The 27,041-nt window shown below is 36.6% G+C and overlaps 1 protein-coding gene across 1 annotated transcript in view; it reads left to right on the forward strand.

The window, feature by feature from the left end:
- The window catches only part of CENPC (centromere protein C), a 72,281-nt gene that overhangs the window by 24,905 nt on the left and 20,335 nt on the right, over window positions 1-27,041 (forward strand). The window contains exons 7-14 of the mRNA XM_011965398.1: window positions 490-702; window positions 4,145-4,758; window positions 6,587-6,754; window positions 11,228-11,519; window positions 13,394-13,540; window positions 15,048-15,133; window positions 25,172-25,225; window positions 26,430-26,534. Coding sequence (XP_011820788.1) covers window positions 490-702; window positions 4,145-4,758; window positions 6,587-6,754; window positions 11,228-11,519; window positions 13,394-13,540; window positions 15,048-15,133; window positions 25,172-25,225; window positions 26,430-26,534 — 1,679 coding nt within the window. The remainder of the gene's footprint in view (window positions 1-489; window positions 703-4,144; window positions 4,759-6,586; window positions 6,755-11,227; window positions 11,520-13,393; window positions 13,541-15,047; window positions 15,134-25,171; window positions 25,226-26,429; window positions 26,535-27,041) is intronic.

Raw genomic sequence — 27,041 nt, forward strand, 5'->3', positions numbered from 1 at the left:
TTGAGGATGCTATGCTTTGTGGACAGCTGGTTTCTCTTTCTTGGCCTTACCTTTGGCCTTTAGGAAGCAAAGTAGATTATTCAAGGTCTTTTGCATTTGGAGATCTCTGTAATGAGTGTAATTTCTATGTAGAGTATTGTGTGATTACTGGAGCCAAGGAGTTAAGTATATTCTAAGACTTTGATATTCAAAGTTTGGTCTGCCACAGTGCTCTCAGATTGCCCTGAGAACCATTGCCTAGCTATACATTTGATTGATGTATACTTTAACCATTATTTTCTCTTTCATGTTTTTCTGTTGATAAATACAAAAGTTAATCTTCCTGAGCAGTTTATCTTGTGTATTTGGAATGCACAAATCAGCATTTATGTGTTAAATAAATGCCTAGTACAGAGTTTTAAATTGGTCTGTATTGTCTCTGTAAAGGAGTTCAGGAAGACTCGTACTCGTTTTGGGAGCATTCAACTTACCCTCCTTTTAACCTTTTAGGTTAAACTTTGAAGATAAAGTTATGTTAAAGAAAATAGAAATAGATAATAAAGTATCAGATGAAGAGTATAAAACATCAGAAGGACAAGAAAGAAAACCATCAGGATCATCTCAGAATATAACACGAGATTCAGAATATGAAATTCAACGAAAAGCTAAAAAAAGTTTTTCAACATTGTTTTTAGAAACAGTAAAACGAAAAAGTAAATCCAGGTGAGTTATTAGGAAACTTCCCTTTGAGGCATTTTTTTTTATATTCTATGAACCATATATGAGGATTCCTAATGCTATTTAACTTAGAAATAAGTAATTTAATTAACAAATATTTTAGTTGAAATTTTTGTCTGACTTCTAAGGAGAGATGGTTTTTTACCAGTCAGTGAGTCACTCCCAAAGCCATTTTTTAATAGATACTAAATTAGACTTGAAAGAAAACAGGTTCATTCAGTTTTCATTGCCTTCTAGTTTGTCTGTGTGATATCAAAGAATGAAGTCAATGCAGTATTTATGTATGTATGTATGTATTTGTTTTGAGACAAGGTCTTTCTCTGTCATCCAGGCTGAAGTGCAGTGACACAATCTCGGCTCATTGCAACTTCCGCCTCCCGGGTTCAAGTGATTCTCTTGCTCAGCCTCCCGAGTAGCTGGGATCACAGGCACCTGCCACCACACCTGTCTAATTTTTGTATTTTTAGTAGAGATGGAATATCCCTATGTTGATAAGGCTGGTCTCAAACTCCTGACCTCAGGTGATCCACCCGCCTCGGCCTCCCAAAGTGCTGGGATTACAGGCGTGAGCCACCACACCTGACTAGCAATGCTGTATTTAGACATTGTTATGTTAGGCTGCCCTTATGTCACTATCATAGGTATCAGAGTGCTAGTGAACATACTAGGAAGTTTTTATTGCTGTATGCGGTGGCTCACGCCTGTGATCCTAACACTTTGATAGGCCGAGGCGGGCAGATCACTTGAGATCAGGGATTCAGGACCAGCCTGACCAACATGGTGAAACCCTATCTCTACTAAAAATACAAAAATTAGTCGGGCTTGGTGGCACATGCCTGTAATCCCAGCTGTTCGGGAGGCTGAGGTAAGAGAGTCAATTGAACCTGCGAGGTGGAGGTTGCAGTGAGTTGAGACTGCGCCACTGCACTCTAGCCTGGGTGACAGAGTGAGACTCTGTCTCAAAAATAAAAAGGAAGTTTTTATAAAAACATGTTAAATGAATGAATGAAATTCCCTTTTTGTTCAGTCTCTGCTTCCGCTTCCTGTAGTTGATTAATAATTTTTATGTATATATTTTAAACCTCATATGGATATTGTCACCACCGTCTGAAACAAATGTGTTATACTTATGGGCTAATTATATTATGTCTGAGAAATTATTTTTAATGTTCTTTTTGATGTTCTAGTGAGTAAAGTTAATTTTATGTTTAATTGTTGTCAAATATAACTATTCATTATTCCCAGTGCTTTCTAGCCTCATTACTTCCACTTATGCTCTTCCTTTTGATTGTCTTTCTTGCATTTCCTTGTGACCAAATCTTATAAATCGTTCAACAGCCAGCCTAAATGCTACAAAGCCTTTCATGGTTTTTCTAGCAAATTAGAAGCCATCTTTCCCTATTCTAAACTTTCATAGTGTCAAGGTTGTTTCCTAAGGATATCATCTCTGTTAAACATACATTCATTATAGTATTTGTATTGACTTTGTTCTTTATTAGTTTTTACAGAGTTTTCTAATTATATAAATTTGTGAAATGCTACCGTTAGAGAGTATATTTCTTAGAGTATTTACTATTTTACATTATAAGATTTGTCAGGAGTTTACGATTAGAGGAATAAAGGCGTTTTCATTTCTGATTCCTTTTGTGTGTTCTAATTAAAAGAGAAAAACATAATCTAATTTTTGCATTCTGTCTTTGTTTCTGTTATGGCTAAACACAGCTAACTGAGCCTTATCCAAGTGAAAAAGTGGAAACGAGTGCGTATGCCAGCTTTGGAGTTTGGATGTTTACCTTGTTTTTTATTTTGTGTATCTCACTGCAGTATGTGGTGTGCTCAAAGCTATTAAAACAATCAGGGAAATGTAAAATTAGTCTATCAGATTACCATCCTTGGAATAATTCCTTCCTTCTCTGGAAAATTTTTCTGACTAATTGGAGGAGGTACTCTGTAATTTCAATGCACTAGTCTTAATTTATTCAACACCTCATTAAATGCATGACTCTCTTTGTATGTACCTAACATGTACATGCTTTTATGAAAATTTGAGAATTAATGTTGATGTTCGATTATAAGCCGTAAGATAGTAGATGAAATTGTCTGTGTTACTCTTTATCCTTTTACAACATTTGGCGTGGGAAACAACAATAATATTCATCATATAGGCTTTCTGCCTTTTAGTAAAATACGTAGTTTGGGCTAGGACTATGGGGAAAGGTCTAGAGTTGGGAAACATTGACTACATTATTTATGACATTCTATGGCATTGTATGCTTTGTGATAAGACTTGCCTTTTATTTTTTCCTGTTTCTGTGGCACTAGATTTCTTTTGTGCTTATGCTACCTCTCTAGATGCACTCCATTTATTTCTATACCATGATTATAATATGGAAATATATATGAAATATCCAAACGAAATGCATTTTTACACATATGCTGTCATATAACAAGTCACTACACACTTAGCGGCTTAAAACAACATTTATTATAGTTCTGTGGGTCTACAATTTATAGTCCTATAGTAATATTAGTAATTTTTACATTCATTCAACCATCTGTGTATTTGGTGTTGCCATGTGTGAAGAACTGTGGAATGTAAAAAAAGATAGGAAGAAATTTTCCCCAATCTCTCTCCCTTTTTTTTTGTCTGAGATAGAGTTTTGCTCAGTCACCCAGGCTGGAGTGCAGTGGCACGATCTCGGCTCACTGCAACATCTGCCTCCTGGGTTCAAGCGATTCTTCCGCCTCAGCCTCCCAAGTAGCTGGTATTACAGGGACCCGCCATCATGCCTGGCTAATTTTTGTATTTTTAGTAGACATGGGGTTTCACCATGTTGGCCACGCTGGTCTTGAACTCCTGACCTCAGGTGATCCACCCGCCTTGGCCTCCCAAAGTGCTGGTATTACAGACGTGAGCCACCGTGCCTGGCCTCCCCAATCTCTTATAATTTAGTAGTAATCCAAGTCAAATATTAGACTTGGAGTGTTGTCAGAAATAATCTTGTTGGCTCATTTGAATGTGAAGAAATTCAGACCCCAAAAGATATGTATACAAATATGTAATTTAATATAAGATTATATATAATAGTGGCATTCATTTTGGACTGTGAGTCAATGTATCTGGGTTATAATTATATCTCTTTGGGCTTCAGTTTTAGTATATATAATGGGTGGGTGGGTGGGATCAAATTAGTTGATGTCTAGATTTCTAGTTCTAAATTTTTGTGATGTCATTACTATTATAAATGAGGGTGAACAGGCATAGAAATGTAAAAGGAGGGAAAGATTTGTACGATTAAGTGTAAATTGAGGAGATGCATAAACTGTTTAAAAGATACTTAGATTTTATTTCTTAGATGATTTTCTTTACTAAACAAATCTAAAAGCTTTATTTTTTTGAACTGTTAAAAGTATCACCCTGTTTCAGTCCCGTTGTTAGGCATGCGGCAACTGCTCCACCTCATTCGTGTCCTCCCGATGATAAGAAGGTGATAGAGGATGAATTTATAATTGATGAGTCAGATCAAAGTTTTGCCAGTAGATCTTGGATTACAATACCAAGAAAGGCAGGGCCTCCGAAACAACGCCCAGTATCTCCGGCTGAGAGCACTGCACTGCTTCAAAATAGAAAGTCAAGAGAAAAGCATCATAATATATTACCTAAGACTTTGGCAAATGGCAAACATTCTCGTGAACCTCACCCAGTAGAACCATCTCAGTCCTCTGATAAAACAGTACTGGATACAAGTTATGCTTTGACAGGTGAAACGGAAAATGATTGTAAATCTGCAAAATATGAAATGTGTTCCAAGGATGCAGAAAAGTCATCTGGAAGCAAAAGGACTATAAAACAAAAACAGAGAAGAAAATTTAAGGCTAAACCAGCTGAAGAACAGCTTGATGTGGGACAGTCTAAAGATGAAAACATACGTATGTCACATACTACCCAAGACAAATTTCAAAGAAATTCAGACAGAAATATAGAAGAGCGTGAAGAGATAGGAAATGATTGTGTTTCCAAAAAACAGATGTCACCTGTGGGTAAGTGTTTATATCAAATATAACTGTGATCATTATTCTACCCATTTTATGTTTTTTAATATCCCAACTTAACTTTGGCAAGTAGGCAAAGTAAACCTAAATGAACAAAGAGCCCGAAAAGCCTATAAGTTCTTTTCTAGAATCTTTTTATTTTATATATAATTTAATTCTAACTTACATAGTTTTTGGTTATCTTGTGAGATGGCAGTATACATAGAGGGCAAAGTGAAAAGGAAAGGCTAGTAAACAAGTTAGTATCAGAACATGAATAAGACAAATGATAAATTCTTTAGAAAATAAAAATGTTAAAAAAAGTCCTAGGGTACCGTGGGACTATTTTTTATAGAGATAAAAATCCATTCTCTTCCATCATTCACTCATTTATCTAACAGTTGTTGAATGCCATACACTGCATTAGGCACTGTAATCACAAAAATTACTAACCCATTATTTCTACTGTTAACGAGATCATTCTGGTGGGTTCTGTAGAACAATAGATAATATACATACATGCATAGGATTAAAAGGGAGGGTACAAAATTTTGATTTATCCGTAATTTCTTAGGAAAAGACATATGAAGGAAGTACGCTTGAAGGATGGTCTCTATAATTGTCAATATTAAATATTTACTGAGTGTCTGCTATATTCTACACACTAATTTTTACATATATTCTGTATCTAGATTGGTTAGTGAATATAATGCTGTCATTAATTACCATGCCAGGCCGGGCGCGGTGGCTCAAGCTTGTAATCCCAGCACTTTGGGAGGCCGAGACGGGTGGATCATGAGGTCAGGAGATCGAGACCATCCTGGCTAACCCGGTGAAACCCCGTCTCTACTAAAAAATACAAAAAACTAGCCGGGCGAGGTAGCGGATGCCTGTAGTCCCAGCTACTCGGGAGGCTGAGGCAGGAGAATGGCATGAACCCGGGAGGCGGAGCTTGCAGTGAGCTGAGATCTGGCCACTGCATTCCAGCCTGGGCAACAGAGCGAGACTCCGTCTCAAAAAAAAAAAAAAAAAAAATTACCATGCCAGTTGTATTAATTTTCTATTGCTGTCATATGACAAGTTACCATATACTTACTGGCTTAAAACAACAAACATTGATTATCTTACAGTTCTGTGGGTCAGATGTCCCACTGGGATAAAATCAAGGTATTGGTGGGGCTTTCTTTCTTTCTAGTGATTTTGGGAGAAAATCTGTTTCTTTGCCTTTTCTAGCCTCTGGAAACTACCTATATTCCTTGACTCATGGTCCTCCTCCACCATCTACAAAACTAGGAATACCAGCCTTCTCATGTTTTGAATTTATCTTGCCTCTTCTTCCATCATTTCATCTCTCTGACCACAGCTTTTAAAGGACACATACTTAGATTGTGTCAGCCTGGATGATGCAAAATAATGCCTCTATTTCAGAGTTTATAATTTAATCACACTTTAAATCTCCTCTTCTTAGGTTGAAAAAAGTCATTTCTAAACAGGAAAGCAGTAATTGCCTAATTTTACTTGGGAAGTTGTAGGAAGGAACTGTATTTTTTTTTCAGTTTCAGAAGATACTTTTTTTTTGGCTGAGGAGTGTATAAGAGTTATCAAGCAGTGCGGAAAAATTTGCATTTTAATAGGAAGTTAGTGCTTACTTCAGCAGCACGTATAATTGACAGAAAGAGAACATGTGACTTTAAAAAATAGACATGAAAAGAAGGCCACAGGATAAATTTAAGAAGTTCCTATAATTGAGGGTTTTTTTTTTTTTTAATAATCTTGTGGTTTTCTGAAAACTTTTTTAGTAGATTGTGAATTGGTTTTATGGTTTTCTTTATTTTAGGAAGCAAGAAAAGTAGCGCTAGAAAAGATAAGGGAGAAGCTAAAAAGAAGCACTTTTCCAATGAGTCCAAGAACAAACTTGTGCCTGAAGAAGTGATTTCAGCTGTCACGAGAAGTCGAAGAATTTCCAGACGTCCATCTGATTGGTGGGTGGTAAAATCAGAGGAGAGTAAGTATTTTTATTTAAATTATGTTTGTTCATAGATAAAATCATTCTGTAAGGGACATTATGTTTGATTTTTTATTTCTATAGAGAGAATATCATGAGGACCAAGTTAAATTGGGTCATCAAAAGGAATAAATCAATTGTAAAGATATTTCTTAAAGCTTTAATACATACAGTATTTTAGGTAGAGGGATAATAGCTATGGGAAAACAAAACCCCAAACCAAAAATCCCTGCTCTCATGGAGCTTATGTTCTAGTTGGGAAAGGCAATATAAATAATCCAGCTATTTTAATGTCTTGGCTGTGAGGGATACAAAGATTGATCATATGAGGTTCTGCCACCAAGGAGTTTATAATCTAAAAGATTATAGTTTATTACACATAAAAAAGTAAATTACTTGTGTTGGTGGTTCCCAAGACTACCCTCAGATTTGGTAATTTGCTAGGATAATTGGGCATATAGTTGTATTCGTGGCTGTGATTCATTACAGTGAAAGGATACCGTGCAAATTCAGTGGAAAAAAAGTGCATGGGCCAAGTCTGGAGGAAATCAGCAGAAGCTTGAAGAGTCCTTTCCCAGTGGATTCCCACAGGAGTTGCTTAATTCCTCTAGCAATGAGTTGTGACAAATAGGCAAAATGTCTATCGGGGAAGCTCACTAGAGACTTAGTGCCCAAGATCTTTATGGGGGGTGGTCACATAGGTACTCTCTACCTAGCAAGTACTACAATTCCAGGCTCCCTGAAGGAAGGCAATATTTGCCTAAACCATATTTTTTGTATAAGCAGTTTAAGCCCACAACACCACATTTGCCAAATAGGAAATGACAGGAACACTCCTGAAATTTAAGTTTACAGGGCTAACTTTGAAAGCAGGCCCTTTTAAAGGTAGTATACTCAGAGCTGCTTTGCTAACTTTTTTCTTTACAATATGAAACATTTATTGTTTTGGAAGAATTGTCACTTTTTTAAAGGAAATGATCCTGAAAAGATTGGTGGATCATAAGGTGGCATTCTCATACACAAATACTATTGACTGTTGGGCATTTAGATTAATAAGTGAAAGATTAGTACAACTATGGCATTGTATCTGTGAGGCCTTATTGCTATGAATTATTATTTTTTAATTTTTTTATTATACTTTAAGTTCTAGGGTACATGTGCACAATGTGCAGGTTTGTTACATGTGTATACATGTGCCATGTTGGTGCGCTGCACCCATTAACTCGTCATTTACATTAGGTATATCTCCTAATGCTATCCATCTACTCCCTGCTATGAATTATTAAATCATTGAGTTTCTTGATTGATAGTAGCAAGTATTTATTTTGTTACAGCCTTTGGATTTTGGAGTCAGATCTGAGTTCAAAGTATCACTCTTCCACTTTGAGTAGATTACTTTGTTTAGTTTCTCATTCTGTAACATGATTACCTCATTGAGTTTTTATAAGGTTTAAATGCTATTAGCATAGTAGGTTTGGCATATGTTAGTACTGAAGTGTTAAATAATACTGTTACTGCTTTGAGGAGCTCACTTTTCTGCCCCAGGATGCCTGAAATGCTAAAGAAATTACCAGTGCATCACAACTGTGTCAGATGAGCACATAAATAGATGGGTAAATAAGTTCTTACAGAACTTGGATAAATGTGCTAGATCTCTGAAACTATCAAAAAACACTTATTTAACAGTCCTGAAATAGATGTTGGATTTTTGATCAATCTGGGAGTTGAAAAAGTGGAGGAATCCTTATATATCATATAGTCTAAACTGTCATCTGATGGGAGAAGAAATTGAAGTCTGAAGTTAAGAAGAACAACTTGACTTGCCCCCAGCCTGCCTGTAGTACATGTGACACTGTTGTCCTTTCATATATACGAAGAAATGTATGTATATGGAGTACTTGAAATGGGACAGGAATGAGGTAAAGTAGGACCAGGACTAGGGTAAGACAGTGAGACACTAGGGTGAAAAATTTAAGGCACTCAGTCACAGGATTGTATTAGTTCGGGTTCTGTACTTGCACAGACCTAAAAATGAGCACCTTCTTGAATTTTCCAGCTGAGGCTACTCTTGTTTCACCATAGTCCTGCCTCTGTCATTAGGCATTGGGAATATACATAGATAAAATACCAGTCAATTACTTGGGGTCAAGGAATTAGTCTGCTGGAGGAGCGGGGTAGAGGTAAGTAAACAGTCGTATGTTGATAGCAAGCTACCTAAGACTTGGAAATTAGGGAAAGCTTCCTGAAGGATGAATTAGGAGTTAGCTAAGTGATTGAGTGGAGTAAGGAGGAAGTTATGGAATATTTTAAGTAGAAGTAGCTTGTGCAGAGATCTGGAGCAGAGAGCTTGATCTTTTCTTTTTTAAATTTAGCGTGCTTTAGAATTGTCTGGGGGCTTATTAAGATACAGATTACTGGGCCCTGCTCTGAAAAATCTTTGATTCCCTGGGTCTGAGGTGAGTCATGATAATTTGCATTTCAAATTCCCAGATAATGCGGATCTTGCTGGTCTAGAGACTGCCTTTTGACAACCAGTGCTTTAGAGAAACTATAGGTAGTTCAGTACTGATGGCTTTTTTTGGTTTGTTTGTTTGGAGGGGGGTTTTGGGAGATGCAGTTTATGAAATAAGCAAATCTAAATGTAGATATGAGTTGATGTTGAAAGTATTTGGACTTTATCCTGAAGCTATACATAATAACTAAAATAATTAAGCAGGGTTGTAATGATCCAGTTTTTGTTTTCCAAAGGTGATTCTTGCAGCAGTGTAAAGAATGGATTGAAAAATAACAAGACTAGAATGGGGGAGATTAGTAAAGAGACTGATATAATCCAGTTATGAAATGATGAGGGCTTCTGCTGATGACAGGAGGGAGAGCTTGAAAGATTTGAAAGGCATTAATAAAGTCGAATTGATAGGATTTAGGGCATGATTGTGGATAGGAGTAGTAGTCTTGCATAATTCAAGTTTCTGATTTAGATATCTGGATAGAATAGGTAGTTGTATTTTTCATTAAGATAGGAAATAAAGCAAGAGAGGCAGTTTTAGAGGAGAGCAGTAGGTGGATATTATAGGTGTCAGCATATAGATAGTAATTAAAGCTCTGGGTAAATAAGTCCTTCAAGTCCTTCCAGTCATCATACAGCCTAAATAGGTGAGTCTCAAAAATAAGCTAATGTTCATCTTTCATCTGATTCAATGTCCTGAAACCCTTTGGTTTAAATTTGTTAATTCTTCTCATGGCTTTTCTCCTAGAAAACCAACTAATACCACAGCTATTTATTACTGTCAGCTCTAACTTTGTCCACAATCTCACATCCCTTTTGACCACACTTATAGAAATATTACAACAAGTAAACCAAATTTATTCTTCATTATTAATTTTTAAATGTTTTCAGCACAAATCTGGTAACTTGGAGGGCTACAAGTTGATGATTCTCATATGTTTGGGGGTTTAGTCTCAACAGTTTCTTAATGGTTTCTATGTTGTTTTTCTTGATCCAACTAAATATTATTCCCAGATGGAATCAGTTTTTGACCCTCTTGTTCTACTCTCCTAGTCTTGGCCCTTCTAAAAGTTTCTTGCTGTGGTTCCTTTCTTTTGTCTGCCACTAATGACTATGCCTGGTTACATAACTCCTGTAACAGGTGTTGACCAATTTGAACACACTTGTGTATGGTATAGAGCTATTCTTATGGTTCATAAAAAGCTTAGTGAGAACATACCATCTAATGAATAGGGAAATTACGTCTCCCTTAAGGTTTTTCTCAGGACTGGCCTTATACAAGAATTTCAAGGATTGTGAGTGACATAGTTTAACATTGGACTGGGCCTTTCAAATTATCCAGCATGAATTTGAAAACACCTCTGCCACTCTGCTCAGTAGCAGAGTTTTCTGTTTACTTAGTATTTTCCCTATGCTAATTACGGAAATTTTCAACAGTTTTTTTAGGCCAACTTATTTGATACTAGACTAGACAACTTTTTTTTTTTTTTTCTTGCAAGGAAGACTGAAGGTAGGAGTAACTAGGAAGCTTAAATAAACATAATTAAATATAAAATGCTTATAATGATAGAATTGACCTCAGCCAATTAAAATTATTAATAGAAAAAACATGTCAATGTCAAGCCTACTACCTCTGTTCCCACTTGGGTAATGAAGAAGGTATATGGAGTGAAAAGCTGAAGCTGTCACCTTGGGGAATATCCAATATTAAGGATGGCCAAAAGGGCGGTGGGCAGAGCCAGAGAGTGTTTCTTGAAGCCTGTGACAGATTTGAAGCTCCTGTTTCATGTATCTGTAAACTGAAGAGCTACATTGTTTAAAGAATTTAATTTGGAAATTAGCCTATGAGATGTGTGTGTGTGTGTATGTGTATATGTTTATATGCAAATATAAATACTGTTGGTATTTCAGTGAGCCAAATCATCTGGACAAACATACTAACTTTAGGTTATCATTGAATCCTTCAGGTCCTGTTTATAGCAATTCTTCAATAAGAAATGAATTACCAGTGCATCGCAACAGTAGACAAAAATCTGCTAAGAAAACAAATCAGTCATCTAAGAATATTGGAGAAAAAACTATTCCACTTAAAAGGCAGAAGATAGCAACTAAAGGCAACCAAAGAGTACAGAAGTTTTTAAATGCTAAAGGTTCTGGAGGTACCGTTGGTCATGATGAAATTTCCAGTTGTTTGCTGAGTGAGCCATTGGAAAGTGATGAGGAAGACTTGGCTAAGAAGAAAAATCTTGATTGTTCTAGGTAACATCTGTTATGTGTATAATATAGTTACTTTTGTTGTTCAGCATTTAATAATTTGTGCTATTTAATCATTTATAGACAGGCAGTAATTAGCATGAAGAGCTCTACACTCTGACATACCCGGTATTAAATCCAGTCTCTACCATTAGCTGGGTGACACACAGGCAAAGTAGTACTCTGCACTTGTTTCCTGATATTAAAATAGGGAATAGTACGTAGCACCTGGGATTATGACTGTTAAACTTAATAAGATATTGTCGTCGAAGAGTTAAACTTTTTTTTTTTTTAAAGAGACAGAGTCTTCCTCTGTTGCCTAGGCTGGAGTACAGTGGCATGATCACAGCCCACTGTAACCTCAAACTCCTGGGTCAGGTAATCCTCTAGCCTTAGCTTCCTTTGTAGCTAGGACTACAGGTGTGGACCACCACACCTGGCTAATTTTTTAATTTGTTATAGAAATGAGGTCTTGCTTTGTTGCCTAGGTTTATCTCGAAGTCCTGGTGTGAAGTGATTCTCCTGCGTTGGGCTCCCAAAGTAGAGATTCACAAAACAAACAAACAAAAAACACATAACATAAAATTTACTATCTTTATCTTTTTTAAGTGTATAGTTCAAATTGTTTCCTTTTAAGTGAGATTAATGTGATTTCAATAGTTAGGAATATAGCTTAATACTTTTCTTCTTAGGATGACAATAGTTAACATTTTTTTGAGTTCATACTATGTGCCAAATATTTGCTAGATGCTTTTAATGAATTCTTATTAGTTCCAAAAACCTAGTGAGGTAATACATACTTTGTGTTAGAAGCAGTAAGGCGCTGAGGATATACTGAAATAAATGGCAGTGTGTCCTAAAATATATTAGTGTATGTCATTATAGTGTATAAAGAAATCCCATACACCTTCTGTTTCACTTTTTCGGGCCATTCTCTGCTTTTGTCTCTCTTTTTTTTATTATGTTGCTGGAATTTGCTAGTATTTTGTTGAGGGATTCCAATCTGTAGCTTGCTTTCCTTCTGTTTTCTTTGTTTAGTTTTAGTATCATGGTAATACTGGCTTTATACAATGAATTGGGAAGTATTATCTCTCTATTTTTTGAAACAGTTTGTAAATAATTTGTCTTAATTCTTCTTTGGATGTTTGGTAAAATTCAGCAGTGAAGCCACCTGTGCCTGAGCTTTTCTATATGGGTAGTTTGTTTTTGATTACTGATTCATGGTATTTTGAGACTATTTCCTCTTGAATCAATTTTGATAATTTGTGTGTTTCTAGGAGTTTGTCCATTTCATCTAGGTTATCTAATTTGTTGGCATACAGTTGTTCATAGTATTCTCTTGTAATCACTTTTATTTCTTTTGACTCGAATGGTAGGACCCAGGAGGATACTAGAACCTGAAGAAATATACAGTCACTAGGAATAGTGTATCTTGTTTGCATATATTTGGAATAAACTAACTACCAAAGAGATGAACTGAGTCCCTGTGAGGACCCTATTGCCCCTCAGTAGGCTGACTAGGGATATCAAAGAAGACAGTTTTAGTTGTTTATGGATTCTCCAGTAAAACATCATAGATTAACTGTAGTATATATCATAAGCCGCTTATACATAGGATCTCCTCATGTGCCTTTCACCACCTTCCTGGGCAGGTGTCTTCTCCATTCCTCTCATCAGAATTTTTCAAATTAGGACTCTTGGTAGGTCCTAGAAACCAGTTTCCTTCCTTAGCTAGTTGCAGATGTCAGAGCCTGAACAGGGTGGTCTGATATTCATTATAGCCAATATTGTATTGTCTTTGTACCCACCCGTATATTGTTTCTGGAAGAAAATTTTATTTTGAAGAAGTATAAACAGTCATACATTTATCGTTTTTATAGATCTACAAGAAGCTCAAAAAAGGAAGATAATGTTATGACTGCACAGCATGTTCCCCTAAAGCCTCAGACCAGTGGATATACATATAACACACCAACAGAATCAAGCTTGGATTCTGGAGAGCGTAAGACTTTAGTTTTAGAGGAAAGGTATGCATGTATTGTAAAGATAATAGTTACATATATTAGTTACCCATTGCTATATAACAGATTACCCAAAAACTTTATTTTAATTTTGTTAAAGGCTTAAAAACACTTACTGTTTCATAGTTTCTATGGGTCAGCAATCTGGGAGGCTTAACTAGCTAGTTCTGGCTCGGATATTCTCAGGAGGTAGCAGTCAAGATATCTTTCTGGTTTTAGCGCTTTAAAGTCTTGTCTGGAACTGGAGAATCCACCTATAAAATGTCTCACATCGCTGTTGGCTGGAGGCCCCAGTTCTGTTCTGGCTGTTTTCAGTAGATCTTAAGTTTCTTACCGTGTGGCCCTCTCAGCTGCTGAGTATGGCAACTGGCTTCCCACAAAGCACATGCTCCAAGAGAAGATGTGACTGTGATGGATATCACAGTGTCTTTTAATGACTTGTACACTGTCACTTCTACTTTATTCTGTTCATTAGAAACAACTGATTAAGGCCACACTACATTCAGGGAGAGGTGGAATTAGTCTCCACCTCTTGAAAGGTGGTGTATTAAAGAATTTGGACATACAATGTTAAAATGACACATTTAGTGATCAAATTGAATTACCTACTCTTAATTATATCTGATGTCATATAACCTTTTAAAAAATTAATAAAAGGTAAATTTTAGCAAATTCTCAGACTTTTAAGGGATGGCTAAGATTTCTTTACTATTTGTGAGGTTATGACTAGGCTTATCCTGGGTTCATAATAGGTAGAAAGAGACCTAGAACTGGGAGAGGCTGAATCATCTGTGACAATTTCTGGACCATATTTTAAATTCCATTGGTTTTTGGCTGTAGTTATTTTTTGTTTGTTTGTTTGTTTAATTAAGATATGATAATTTTTTTTTTTTATAATTTGATTTTCACCACAGTATGTTATCATTTGAATTTACTAAGTCCATAACTCTGATCTATAAGTCATAAATTTAGTACTTATGATGCTCAGCCATCAGTTATGGGATGAAATTGTAGTCTTTGTTTAATGCTGCAAGTACAGTCAGCCTTCCATAACTGTGGGTTCTGCATCCACTGATTCAACCCTCATGGATTGAAAATATTCAGAAAATAAAATATAAAACAATAAAAAGTGACAATATGACATTAAAAATAATGCAAATAAAAATACTGTATAACAACTATTTACATAGCATTTACATTGTATTAGGTATTATAAGTAACCTAGATATGATTTGAAATATACAGTAGGATATGTGAAAGTAATATGCAAATACTGCACCATTGTATATAAGGGACTTGAGCATCCTTAGATTTTGGTTTCCACAGTGGATGCTGGAACCAATCCCCCACAAATACTGAGGGATGACCATATATTCTTGATGACTTTAACATCACTATTGGTTTTATAAGAAAGACTTATGGCAGTTTTAGGAGAAAAATGATCGTTAAGGCAAATACATTAGATATATGCATTATAAAAGCATTAATTTTGTGGTTTACTTTTTTTCTTAAGTGGACCTTCCAGGCTCAATAATAATTATTTAACGTCTGGAAAGAATAATAATGATGTGGATGAGGAGGAAGCTCATGGAAGTTCAGGTAAACTATTGTTTTTTGGGTTTTTTTCTGTCTTGATTTTAATGGCATTATGAATATGGAATAAGGAGTGCTATGTTTTGTTTCCATTGTCACTGTTGGCGAATGTATATTGAGTACCTACCTCTTAAGACCCTTAGTTAGAGATTAATAAGACGCTATACCTAAGTGAGAGACAAAGAAAATGAGTGACAGTTGTTTAAGTAGAACATAATGAAATATTGGCACTTAAGGTGTCTACTCCAGTATTTAAAATTGTTAAACTGATAAGCGTATACATGAAGCAGATTAGTCATCTGTTGATGATTACTGAAGCTGGGTGATGGATATATTGGGTCCATTATACTATTTTCTCTATTTTTAATACTTGAAAGTTTTCTTTGTTTTTGTTTTTGTTTTTGTTTTTGTTTTGTTTTGTTTGAGAGAGAGTATTGGTCTGTCGCCCAGGCTGGAGTGCAGTGGTGCAATCTCAGCTCACTACATCCTCTACCTCCTGGGTTCAAGCAATTCTCCCCTCTTAGCCTCCCGAGTAGCTGGGATTACAGGCACATGCCACCATGCCTGGCTAATTTTTTTGTATTTTTGGTAGAGATGGGGTTTCACCATCTTGGCCAGGCTAGTCTTGAACTCCTGACCTTGTGATTAACCTGCCTCAGCCTCCCAAAGTTCTGAGATTACAGGCGTGAGCCACCATGCCCAGCCTTCAGTACTTGAAAAATTTCATACTGAAGTTTAAAAATGCCTCTTAATAGAGAATTTTATAATTTTTTCATGCTCCTAAAAATGCACGCTTGATTGTAATCTGTTATACTTTTTTTCTAATAATCACTATTCTTTTAACTTTTTAGTTTTTCTCCCATCATTAGATTTATCGTATTTTCTCTTTTAACTTGAATGTTTTCTGTGTTTTTCTGCTTTGATAAAGAAGCAGCATTGAATTTCCCTCAGTATAGTTTTGGCTTAATTTTATAGGTTTTGCTATGTAATGTTATTGTAGTGTACTCTGAATTGTAGCGATTTTTCTTTGACCCAGGAATTATTTAAGAATATGTTAGTTAAGAGCTTGGTCTTCAGGGTCATGGATCTGGGATTGGTTGTGGCTCTACTACTTACTTGCTACGTTATCTTTTTCTTTTTTTTCCCCATTCACCACTGATCAGGAAGCATCACTATATTATCTTGAGTAAGAAATTTCAGTGTTCTTAAACTTCAGTTTCCTTATCTGTAAAATGATATCAGCTCCAATACCATAAGCTGATACAAAGATGAATACGTGATCTTTGCTTAGTTTAATATCAGGTGTATGTTAAATAGCCAATTTTTGCTGTTATTCTAAGAAGTTGTGTTTTATTTTGTTCTTTTATTATTTTCTAGTTTCATTTTATTGTTCTGGAAAACTTGGTCCATATTATTTATTGTTTGAATTCATTAAGTGTTTTTCTGTGTGTTCTAGTGGATGCTTAGTTTTTATAATTTTCCCATTGGTGCTTGAAAAAAGAATAATTTGTATACAGATGGGGATTCAAAGATATATGTCCAGTTATTTCATTGATAGCGTAAGTGGATATATTTTTTTGAATATACTTTAAATATTTATGGAATTCTTAAATATGAAAAATTATGGAATATTTACTATATATTATTTTAAGGGTAGGGATGTGTCAGTGAACAAAACTGACAAAATTTTCTGCCCTCCTGCAGCTTAATTTCTGGAAGAGCAGAGTGGCAGACAATATAAAAAGATAAAGTTTATGATTTGTTGGGTGTTGAGAGTAGAGAAATAGAACAGGGTTTTTAGGGTGGGAAATTAAGTTTACATTTTTAGGTAGGTGGGCAGAAAAGTCCTCCCTAAGGAAGTGATCATTTGAGCAAAGATGTAAAGAGATGAGACAGCAAACCATGCAGCTGTCTGGGTAAATAGTGTACCAGGTAGGGGGAAGATGAAAGGCAAAGGTTCCAATGTGGTAAAGAGTCCATCTTGATTGAGGAACACCAAGAAGGCCAGGGGGTTAGAGCAGAGGAAGAGAGCGAACGAATAGTAGGAAAAATGATGTCACAGAGGCAACAGAGTGAAAGATCACATAGGATGTTAAACGCAAAATTTTACTAAGAGAGATGGGAAGCCATTAGAGAGTTTTGAGCAGAAGAGAGACATGACTTGACCTGTATTAACAGAATCACTGCAGGTACCGTGTTAGGAGTTGACCATTGGGGTTGAAGGGACAGGAAGGTTTGAAGCAAGGAGACTAGCTAGAGAGATGTTGAAATAATCTTAGTGAGAGGTGTTGGCTTAGACCAGCGTGGTAACAGTAGGAGGTGGAAGAGGATTTTTAGGTATTTTTGAAGGTAAAGTCAACAGGATTTTCTGATGGACGAGATGTGGTGTATAAGAGAAAGAGAGGTGTTAGAGAGAACTTGAAGGTTTTTGGCCTGAGCACCTGGAAGAATGGCAATACTACTACCTGATCTGGGGACTATTGGGGAAGAAGCAGATTTGAGGGAAAAGAACATGTGTTAGATTTGGACATACTAAGCTTGATATTATTCTGAACCTTTGTATTCTTTTGATTTGAGATCTATTAAGGACTACTAGAATTGAAGTAAAGTGTTCCCACTACAACTGACTTTCTCCTTGTATTTTCTGTAGTCTTTGTTATGTACATTTCAGTGCTGTTGCTGATCACATAAGCCTTCATATGGAGTGTACCTGCTTTGGTCAAATTTATTTGCTTCGTTGTGTTAAATGCTTTTTACTTTGTAGTTTGTTTTGTCTAATATTACTATTGTGACTTCCGCTTTCTTTTGGTTGGTTGTTATTTCTTTGTTTCTTATCTTTTTATTTAACTTATTAGAGAATTTAAAAAGTGGCTAAGAAACAACACATGATTGAATTGTTGTTTTTGACTTGCTGTGTCAGTACTTTTTCCTTTAATAAAATATTTAATATGTATACACTTATTGTCAACAGATATATTTGTTACTTCTTTGTAAAGTTGGTAGACATTCTCACATATTCTAGCAAGGACTCAGCATTTTTTTTCTTTTTAAACATGATGAACCACCAGCTAAATAGAGAACATAATCTTGAGTCATGATCTTTTTTTCTTTAAACTATTGCTATTTGCTTCATGAGAGTTAATGCTTATGAATAGAAATTTGAAGGCAGCCTTATTTCTTCTTTTCTTTGTAGATAATCTGTTTTCTTCCATCTCCATACTTACTAGGATCCTTTAATCTTTGAAATTTAGGAGTTGTCCCTTGCGTTAGTCACTTAAAAAATAATTTATTTGAAATGATTTCAGTCTTATACAGAAATCCCATATCCCCCTCATCGAGATTTCACAATTATCCTCATTTTACAACATTTTTCCATCTGTCTCCCTGCCTCCTCTAATAAATACACATGTTTATTATCATTCATCTTTTTTTCTGAACTATTTGAGAGGGAATTGTAGACATGATACATTATTTCCCTTAAATACCCCACAATGTATTTCAGCAAGAGAAGGATATAACTACCCTCGAACCATCCAAATAAGGAAATCAGCGTTAATACAACACAGATTCATTCACAGACTCCATTCAGATTTCACTAGCAGTTCCTTTTCCCTTGCAGCTCTGGATCCGGTCCTGGATCTCAGTGTTTCTTCTTCCTCCTGGTTCAAGATCCAGTCCTGGATCATCGACTGCATTTAGCTGTCATGTCCCTTAGTTTCCTTCAACATGGAACAGTTTCTTAGTTTTTTTCCTAACTTAACTCATGATCAAATGTGTGCCATTCGTATTGACAGTAATACTACAGAAATGATGCTATAGGGTTAGGAGTTAGGGGTTGTAATTTGTGCATCACACAGGAGGCACACAACATTCACCCATCTGCATGATGCTTTTGTTTTTTGTTTGTTTGTTTGAGACGGAGTCTTGCTCTGTCACCCAGGCTGGAGTGAAGTTGTGTGATCTGAGTTCACTGTAACCTCCACCTCCCAGGTTCAAGCAATTCTCATGCCTCAGCCTCCTGAGTAGCTGGGATTACAGCCACATGCCACCATGCCTGGCTAGTTTTTGTATTTTTAGTAGAGACAGGCTTTCACCTTGTTGGCCAGGCTGGTCTCGAACTCCGGACCTCAAGTGATCTGCCCAACTCAGTCTCCCAAAGTGCTGGGTTTACAGGTGTGAGCCACCATGCCCTGCTGACATGATGTTAATCCTGATCACCTGTTCATGTTATTGTCTGCCAGGTTTCTCTACTGTAAAGACACTGCTTTTCTCTTACAATTGATAAATATTATTGTGGAGTGATATTCTAGTACTATTTTAATAGCCTGTTTTTTGTTGAACCTCCATTCACCAACCTTAACATATATTCAAGACTCCCACTTGAATTATCAGCCATTAATGATGGTACCACATTATTTTCTATTTTCTGTTTCTTTAATTCCTTTCCCATTAATTAGTTGCCAGTTTTTCTCCCCCATGCCAATTATTTTATTCATGATTCATTTTATTTGTATCAGTATGGACTACTGGGTTTATATTTTATCCCATGGGGTTGTAAAATCTTGATCATTTATTATGGTACTCAAATTGTGATAGATTTGGTCATTGGATTTTCTTTCAGCTGGTCTCTGTGTGCTTTTGTCATAATTCTCTGAATACTGTTTTTGTTTTTTGGCATAAGATGTTCCAGTCTTTTTCCTGCCCCAGCTCTGGGATCAGTTACTGCTCCAGGAAACTTAGTTCTTTTTGGTGGAGGATGGCATTTAGAAACCAAGATTTGGACACTCGATGTGATCCTTGTTTGGGATACCATTGCTTCTGGTCTTTCTCAGTGTACAGAGATGGGAAATATACATACACACGTACACATAGGTACACACCATATATAATACAGGCATCTGTATCTATTTCTATATTTATATTTATACAGGCATACCTTGTTTTATTGTGTTTTGTGTCATTGCATTTTGGAGATACTACATTTTTCACAAATTGAAAGTTGTGGCAACCCTTTGTTGAGTAAGCCTTATTGGCACCATTTTTTTTTTTTTTTTCAGTAGCATCTGCTCACCTTGTGTCTGTGTGTCACATTTTGGTAATTTTCACAGTATATCAAACTTTTTCATTACTATGTCTTTTATGGTGATTTGTGATCAGGTGATCTTTGACATTACTATTGTAATTGTTTTGGGGCACTGCAAACCACACCTACATAAGAAAGTGAAAATTCGTGTGTTCTTACTGCTCTGCTGACTGGCCAGTTCCCTATCTTTCTCTCTGTCTTCAGGCTTCCCTGTTTCCTGAGACACAATATTGAAATTAGGCCATTAATAACCCTACAATGGCTTCTAAGTGTTCAAGTAAAAGAAAGAGTCACACGTTTTTCACTTTAAATCAAAAGCTAGAAATGATTAAGCTTAGTGAGGAAGGCATGTCAGAAACCGAGCTAGTCCAGAAGCTAGGCCTCTGGCACCAAACAGCCAATTTGTGAATGCAAAGGAAAAGTTCTTGAAGGAAAAGAAAAGTGCTACTACAATGAACACATGAATAATAAGAAAGAGAAACTGCCTTACTGCTGATACAGAGAAAGTTTCAGTGGTCGGGACAGAGAATTAAACAAGCCACCGCATTCCTTTAAGCCAAAGCCTAATCCAGAGCAAGGCCCTAACTCTCTTTAATTCTGTGGAGTCTGAGAGAGTTAAGGAAGCAGCAGAAGAAAAGTTTGAAGCTAGCAGAGGCTGGTTCATGAGGTTTAAGGAAAGAAGCTGTTTCCATAACATAAAAGAGCAAGGTGAAGCAACAAGGTCTGATGTAGAAGTTGCAGTAAGTTATCTAGAAAATGTAGCTGAGATAATTGAAGGTGTCTTTACTAAACAACAGATTTTCCCTGTAGACAAAACAGCCTTCTATTGAAAGAAGATGTCATCTAGGACGTTCATAGCTAATGAGAAGTCAATGCATGACTTCAGAGCTTCCAAGGTCAGACTGTGACTCTCTTGGTAAGGGCTAATACAGCTGGTGACTTTAAGTTGAAACTAGTGCTTATTTACCATTCCAGAAATCCTAGAATCCTTAGGAATTATGCTAAATCTACTTTGCTCTATTAGTAGAACAACAAAGCCTGAGTGACAGCACATCCATGGCAATGCACCAGGCCACCCAGCAGCTCTAATGGACAAGGATGAGGAGATTAATGTTGCTTTCATGCCTACTAAGAGAGCATTCGTTCTGCAGCCCATGCATGGATCAAGGAATAATTTGGACTTTTAAGTCTTATTTAAGAAATAGATTTTGTAAGGCAGTAGCTGTCATGAATAGTGATTCCTCTGTTGGATCTGGACAAAATAAATAAACCTTCTGGTAAGGATTCACCATTCTAGATGCCCTTAAAAATATTTGTGTTTCGTGGGAGGAGGTCAAAATATCAATATTAACAGGAGCTTGGAAGAAGTTGATTCTAACCCTTATGGGTGAATTTGAAGGATTCAAGACTTCAGTGGAGGAAGTAACTAGATGTGGTAGAAATAGCAAGGGAACTAGAATTAGAAGTGGAGTCTGGAGATGAAACTGAATTGCTGCAATTTCATGACAAAATTTGAACAGATGAGGAGTTGCTTCTTATGGAAGAACAAAGAAACTGATTTCTTGAGGTGGAATCTACTCCTGGTGAATATGCTGTGAACCCTTGAAATGACAAAAAAGGATTTAGGATATACCATGAACTTAGTTGATAAAGCAGCAGCAGAGTTTGAGAGGATTGATTGCAGTTTTGAAAGAAGTTCTGCTATGGGTAAAATGCTATAAAACAGCGTTTTATATTCTCCAGAGAAACTTCATTATTGACTTATTTTAAGAAACTGCCACAAGCATCCCAGCCTGATCAGTCAGCAGTCATCAACAATGAGGCAAAATACCCTACCAACAAAAAGATTAAAACTCACTGAAAGCTCAGCTGATAAGCATTTTTATTTTTATTTTTTATTTTTATTTTTTGAGAATGAGACAGAGGCTTGCTCTGATTCCCAGGCTGGGGTGCAGTGGCATGATCTCAGCTCACTGAAACCTTTTTCCTCCTGGGTTCAAGTGATTCTTGTGCCATAGCCACAAAGAGTAGCTGGGATTGCAAGGTGTGCACCACCGCACCCAGCTAATTTTTTTTATTTTTAGTAGAGACGGGTTTTCGCCATGTTGGCCAGGCTTGTCTCAAACTCCTGGCCTCAAGTGATCCACCCTCCTGGGCCTCCCAAAGTCTTGGGATTACAGGCATGAGCTACTATGCCTGGTTGATCTTTAACATTTTTAGCAATAAAATATTTTTAAATTAAGGTGTGTGTACACTGATTTTTTTGGATATAATGATCTTGCACATTTAATAGACTATAGTATAGTATAGACATAACTTTTGGCTGGGCATGGTGGCTCACGCCTGTAATCCCAAGACTTTGGGAGGTGAGGCAGGCAGATCACTTGAGCCCAGGAGTTGGCGACCAGCCTGGCCAACATGCCAAAAACCTGTTTCTAAAAAAATACAAAAATTAGCTGAGCATGGTGGTGTGCATTTGTGGTTCCGGCTACTTGGCGGGCTGAGGCGGGAGAATCATTTGCTCCCAGAAGGTTGAGGCCGCAGTGAGTCTCCATCTCACCACTGCACTGCTGCCTGGGTGACAGAGTGAGACTTTGTCTCAAAAAAACAAAATAAAACAGCCAAAGAAATAGCTCTTATATTCACCAGGAAACTAAAAAGCTGTTTGACTTGCTTTATTGCAGCATCTGTTTTATTGCAGTAGTCTGGAACTGAACTGGCAATATCTCTGAGGTATGCCTGTATTTGTATGTATGTATGTATGTATGTATTTATTTTAAGATGGAGTCTCCCTCCGTCGCCCAGACTGGAGTGCAGTGGTGCGATCTCGGCTCACTGCAACCTCCGCCTCTCGGGTTCAAGCTGTTCTCCTGCCTCAGCCTCCTGAGTAGCTGAGGTTACAGGCGTGTGCCACCACGCCCAGCTAATTTTTGTATTTTTAGTAGAGATGGGGTTTCACCATGTTGGTAAGGCTGGTCTCGAACTGACCTCCTGATCCACCCGCCTCGGCCTCCCAAAGTGCTGGGATTACAGGCGTGAGCCACTACGCCCGGCCGCCTGTATTTATTATAAGTTCACATTTCTACCCGCTCTTCCAGTCCAACATAGACTTCCCCTTTTCCATTTTTATAAACCTCTTCTCAAATAGTGACAAACCTGACTCCCATTATCCTCAGTATATTTACTTGTTTCTGTGATTCCTTATATGACTCTGATGCTGACTCTGAGGCCCAGTGTCACAGGAGAATTTCCAACAGAGATGAGACCTGCTTGTTCTAGTGGAGACTGCGTGGGAAATTGGATTTTTGGGGGTGGGGGGTACACAAATTTATTGAGCTAGACTTCACGTACCATATAATTAATCCACTTATAGTATACAAATCAATGATATGTAGTCATTGACACAATCGATGTTAGAACGTCTTCATAACCCCCAAAAAGAAACTCGTTTACCCTTTAGTAGCCAACTTTCATTTCCTTTCCCTGGGCCTACCCAATTACTAATCTACTTTTGATGTCTAGAGATTTGCCTATTTCTGACAGGGAAATTAGATGTTAATGATCACTGAAGTTTCTTCCAAACCAACAATTTTATAAAATAATTTTTTTTTTTTTTTTTTTTTTTGCTTTCATGGACTCATTTGAGAATATGATAAAAGCTCAGACCCACTTTTCAGGGAAAAAAGGTATATATTTCATACAAAATTGTGTTTGCAGTTTTAGGTGGTTCACAGACATTGTGTCCCAGTTGTATATTGCTGTATAACTAACCACCCCAAAACTTAAAGGCTTAATACAATGATTGATTTATCTTTCATGGTTCTGTGAATTGACTTGGCTTAGTTGGGTAATTGTCACTTGAGTACACTCATCAATTTATAGTTAAATGCAAGCTGCTGGGACTGGAGTCATCTGAAAGTTGAACTGGGTTGGACATTCAAGGCAACTTCCTCACTTATATATTTGAACCCAGCTAGAAGAGCTGGGACATTGAGGTTGGCTAAACATCTCTTTTCCTCCATGTGGCTTTTCCATGTGGCCACATTGGGTTTCCTTACAGCATGGTAGTCTTGTGTTAATCTTCATATTGTTGCTGTCTTCCCCTAGACTGAGATCCCAAGACTTCTAGATGGAACCTGTAGATTGTATTAGGACTTAGCCTTTTAAGCCCCAGAACATCATTTCTGTTGCATACTATTAGTTAAGCAAGTCACTAACTCCAGCAGAGATTGAAAGAGAAGGGAACAATATTCTACTTCTTGATACAGAACATTTGTGCATAGAAAGGGAAAGAAGGGATGACACCATCTTTAGGTGCTAGTTACCAAAGTTGAGAACCCCTAAGCTCATTGGCACACTGCTAAATTCAGTACACTTACACTATTTTAGAACTTTAAGGAGAAGTTACAGGTAGTTCATAAATAACATATTAATTATCCATTATCAGGCCCTACATTTTATCCACCAGTGGCTTATTTCCATGAGCAATAGAAAATCTGTGTGGTTTTTTTTTGTTTGTTTTTTAAACTGTTACACTCTTTAGAATAAAAACCAGGGTTGTCCAAGGGAGCGAATATAGTCATGAGTTTTTAAGTTTCTGTTTCTGGTTTATCCAGTAAAACCCCTTCCTCATCCCTCTTTTCCACTTGTCTCCAGAGACAGAAACTAAAAAGCATGGTTTCAGGCTGCTAAAGGCCTAAAACAAAACAAAACAGAACAACAACAACAAAATAAGGCAGATTGGACAAGCTTGGGATGATATTCATTCTAGCAAAATCTAGAGAAATAGTTCTTTTCCTTAGTTTTTATAGTTGAGCAATGAAAAGCAGAAGGAGTAATAAAATATATTATCAGGTCAAACTTTATTTAAAATCCTCATACTGAAATTGACCAGAAACACATTTTAATTTAACATAGAATTAGCAGTCATTTCTTGTGATACTATCTTTTGCATTTTGTAGATGACTCAAAACGATCTAAAGTGATACCAAAGAACAGAATCCATCACAAACTAGGTAAGAATATTTTTCTTTTTTAATATTTTCATTGAGAAAAATACTTTCATTAAGTTTCTGTTTCTAAATATAAGTTACTTTTCTTAAGCAGGAAAAATACAATTACTTGGATTAATTGGCAGATAAATTAAAATTATGCACTTAGTTTTTATGAATTTCGTAGTAAGTCACCACAAGCCACTGAATTAGTCTATTGTCTATTTATAAATCCTATTGCTCTCTCACTTTTTGCCCCATAGTAGGGGGCATGATCCTCCCTTATCTATGAAGCTAGGGTGGATAATTTTATCAAAGAAACTATAACTACCAAAAAAAAAAAAAAAAAAGAAACTATAACTACCAGGTAGATGGCTTCCTTGACAGCATCTCCTTCCACTTTAATCCACTTGACTCGTGAACAAAGCAGTAGCTAAAGTAGTAAGTAGACAAATCTGAGAACTGTGGAACCCATGGAGAGGCCCATGTAAAGATTAACAATCCATGGTTCCCAAAGAGATATTTGCCAGTCAAGATACATGATAGTTCCCACCTTTCTGTGATGTTGGGTGGCTTTTCATGTTTCTCCCTTTATTTGAGTCTGTGAGTGCTCTTGCATTCATACTGAGAGATTACCAGAAGAAGTGAAGCTTTCTCTCATTGCCTTACTCAAGAACTTAGATCTTGTCAGTATTTTGTGGGCCTATGTGATGAGAGACTGCTATACCTCTCAATACTTAATGCTTGTCTTGAAGTGAAATGATGAATCAGGAGTAGGGGGGAAATAAAAATGTTCCTGAGCAGGGCTTCAGTATATACAGAGGGGAACATTGAGCATTATGCCTAAGAGCAGTAGGCAACTTCTCATTAGCTTCAGGATAGCTTTAGCAAACAAAAGTAGGTACGAACATGGGAATTTGAAGATATAGCCAACAAACTCAATTTAGTATACAGAACTTTGCATTGTTCAGATAAGATGAGTGGACATTTAACATTGTCAGCACTGAGTATTATTAAATTTTTAACTATTTGCCAATTTGATAGCCTGTGTTTCCATTGGCATTTCTTTAATTATTAGCATAAATATATGTTTTTTCTAGTCTTTTGTCTAGAAAAACATTCATATTTTTAAAAATAAAGCATTCATGTTCTGAAAGATAGTCTTTCCACTGCCAAGTACCATCAACTAAAAAACATGTATACACTTTTGTCTGACATCTTTTTATAGTATTGCCCTCCAACACACCAAATGTTCGCAGGACCAAGAGAACACGCTTGAAACCTTTGGAGTACTGGCGAGGAGAGCGAATAGATTATCAAGGAAGGCCATCAGGTAAAACTTACTTATGTTATAATGTCTGTCAATAACAAATTTGTTTACTATGTGCCAAACGCTACACTACATGTTTATATACGTTACCTTACTTAATCATCACCCCCCAAATTTTGATAATAGGATTTAAATTCATTTTTGTCTGATTAATGTAGAGATGCTGATACTTTCTCTTTGGTAGCTGAATGTTATTCCTGTATTATCTGACAAGATTTCCAGTTGCATAATATAAAACATTAGATTAGAACATGAAAAAATTGTAACTGGTAAAGGTAAAGTAGTTTTCATTATTTTTCCTATTAACCATTTACCATTTTCTCATAGTTTTCTACAGAGTAGTGTAGGGTGGGCAAGAGAGTATAGTGTTCATCTTAGAGTTACTTTCTTTCTTATTTTTGTAGAGATGAGGCCTTGCTATGTTGTCCAGGCTGGTCTCAATCTCATGGGCTCAAGCAATCCTCCCGCTTTGGCATCTCAAAGTGCTGAGATTGCAGGTATGAGCCACTG

This window comes from Mandrillus leucophaeus, unplaced genomic scaffold (assembly GCF_000951045.1).
Source record: "Mandrillus leucophaeus isolate KB7577 unplaced genomic scaffold, Mleu.le_1.0 Scaffold722, whole genome shotgun sequence".
NCBI classification, from domain to species: Eukaryota; Metazoa; Chordata; class Mammalia; order Primates; family Cercopithecidae; genus Mandrillus; species Mandrillus leucophaeus.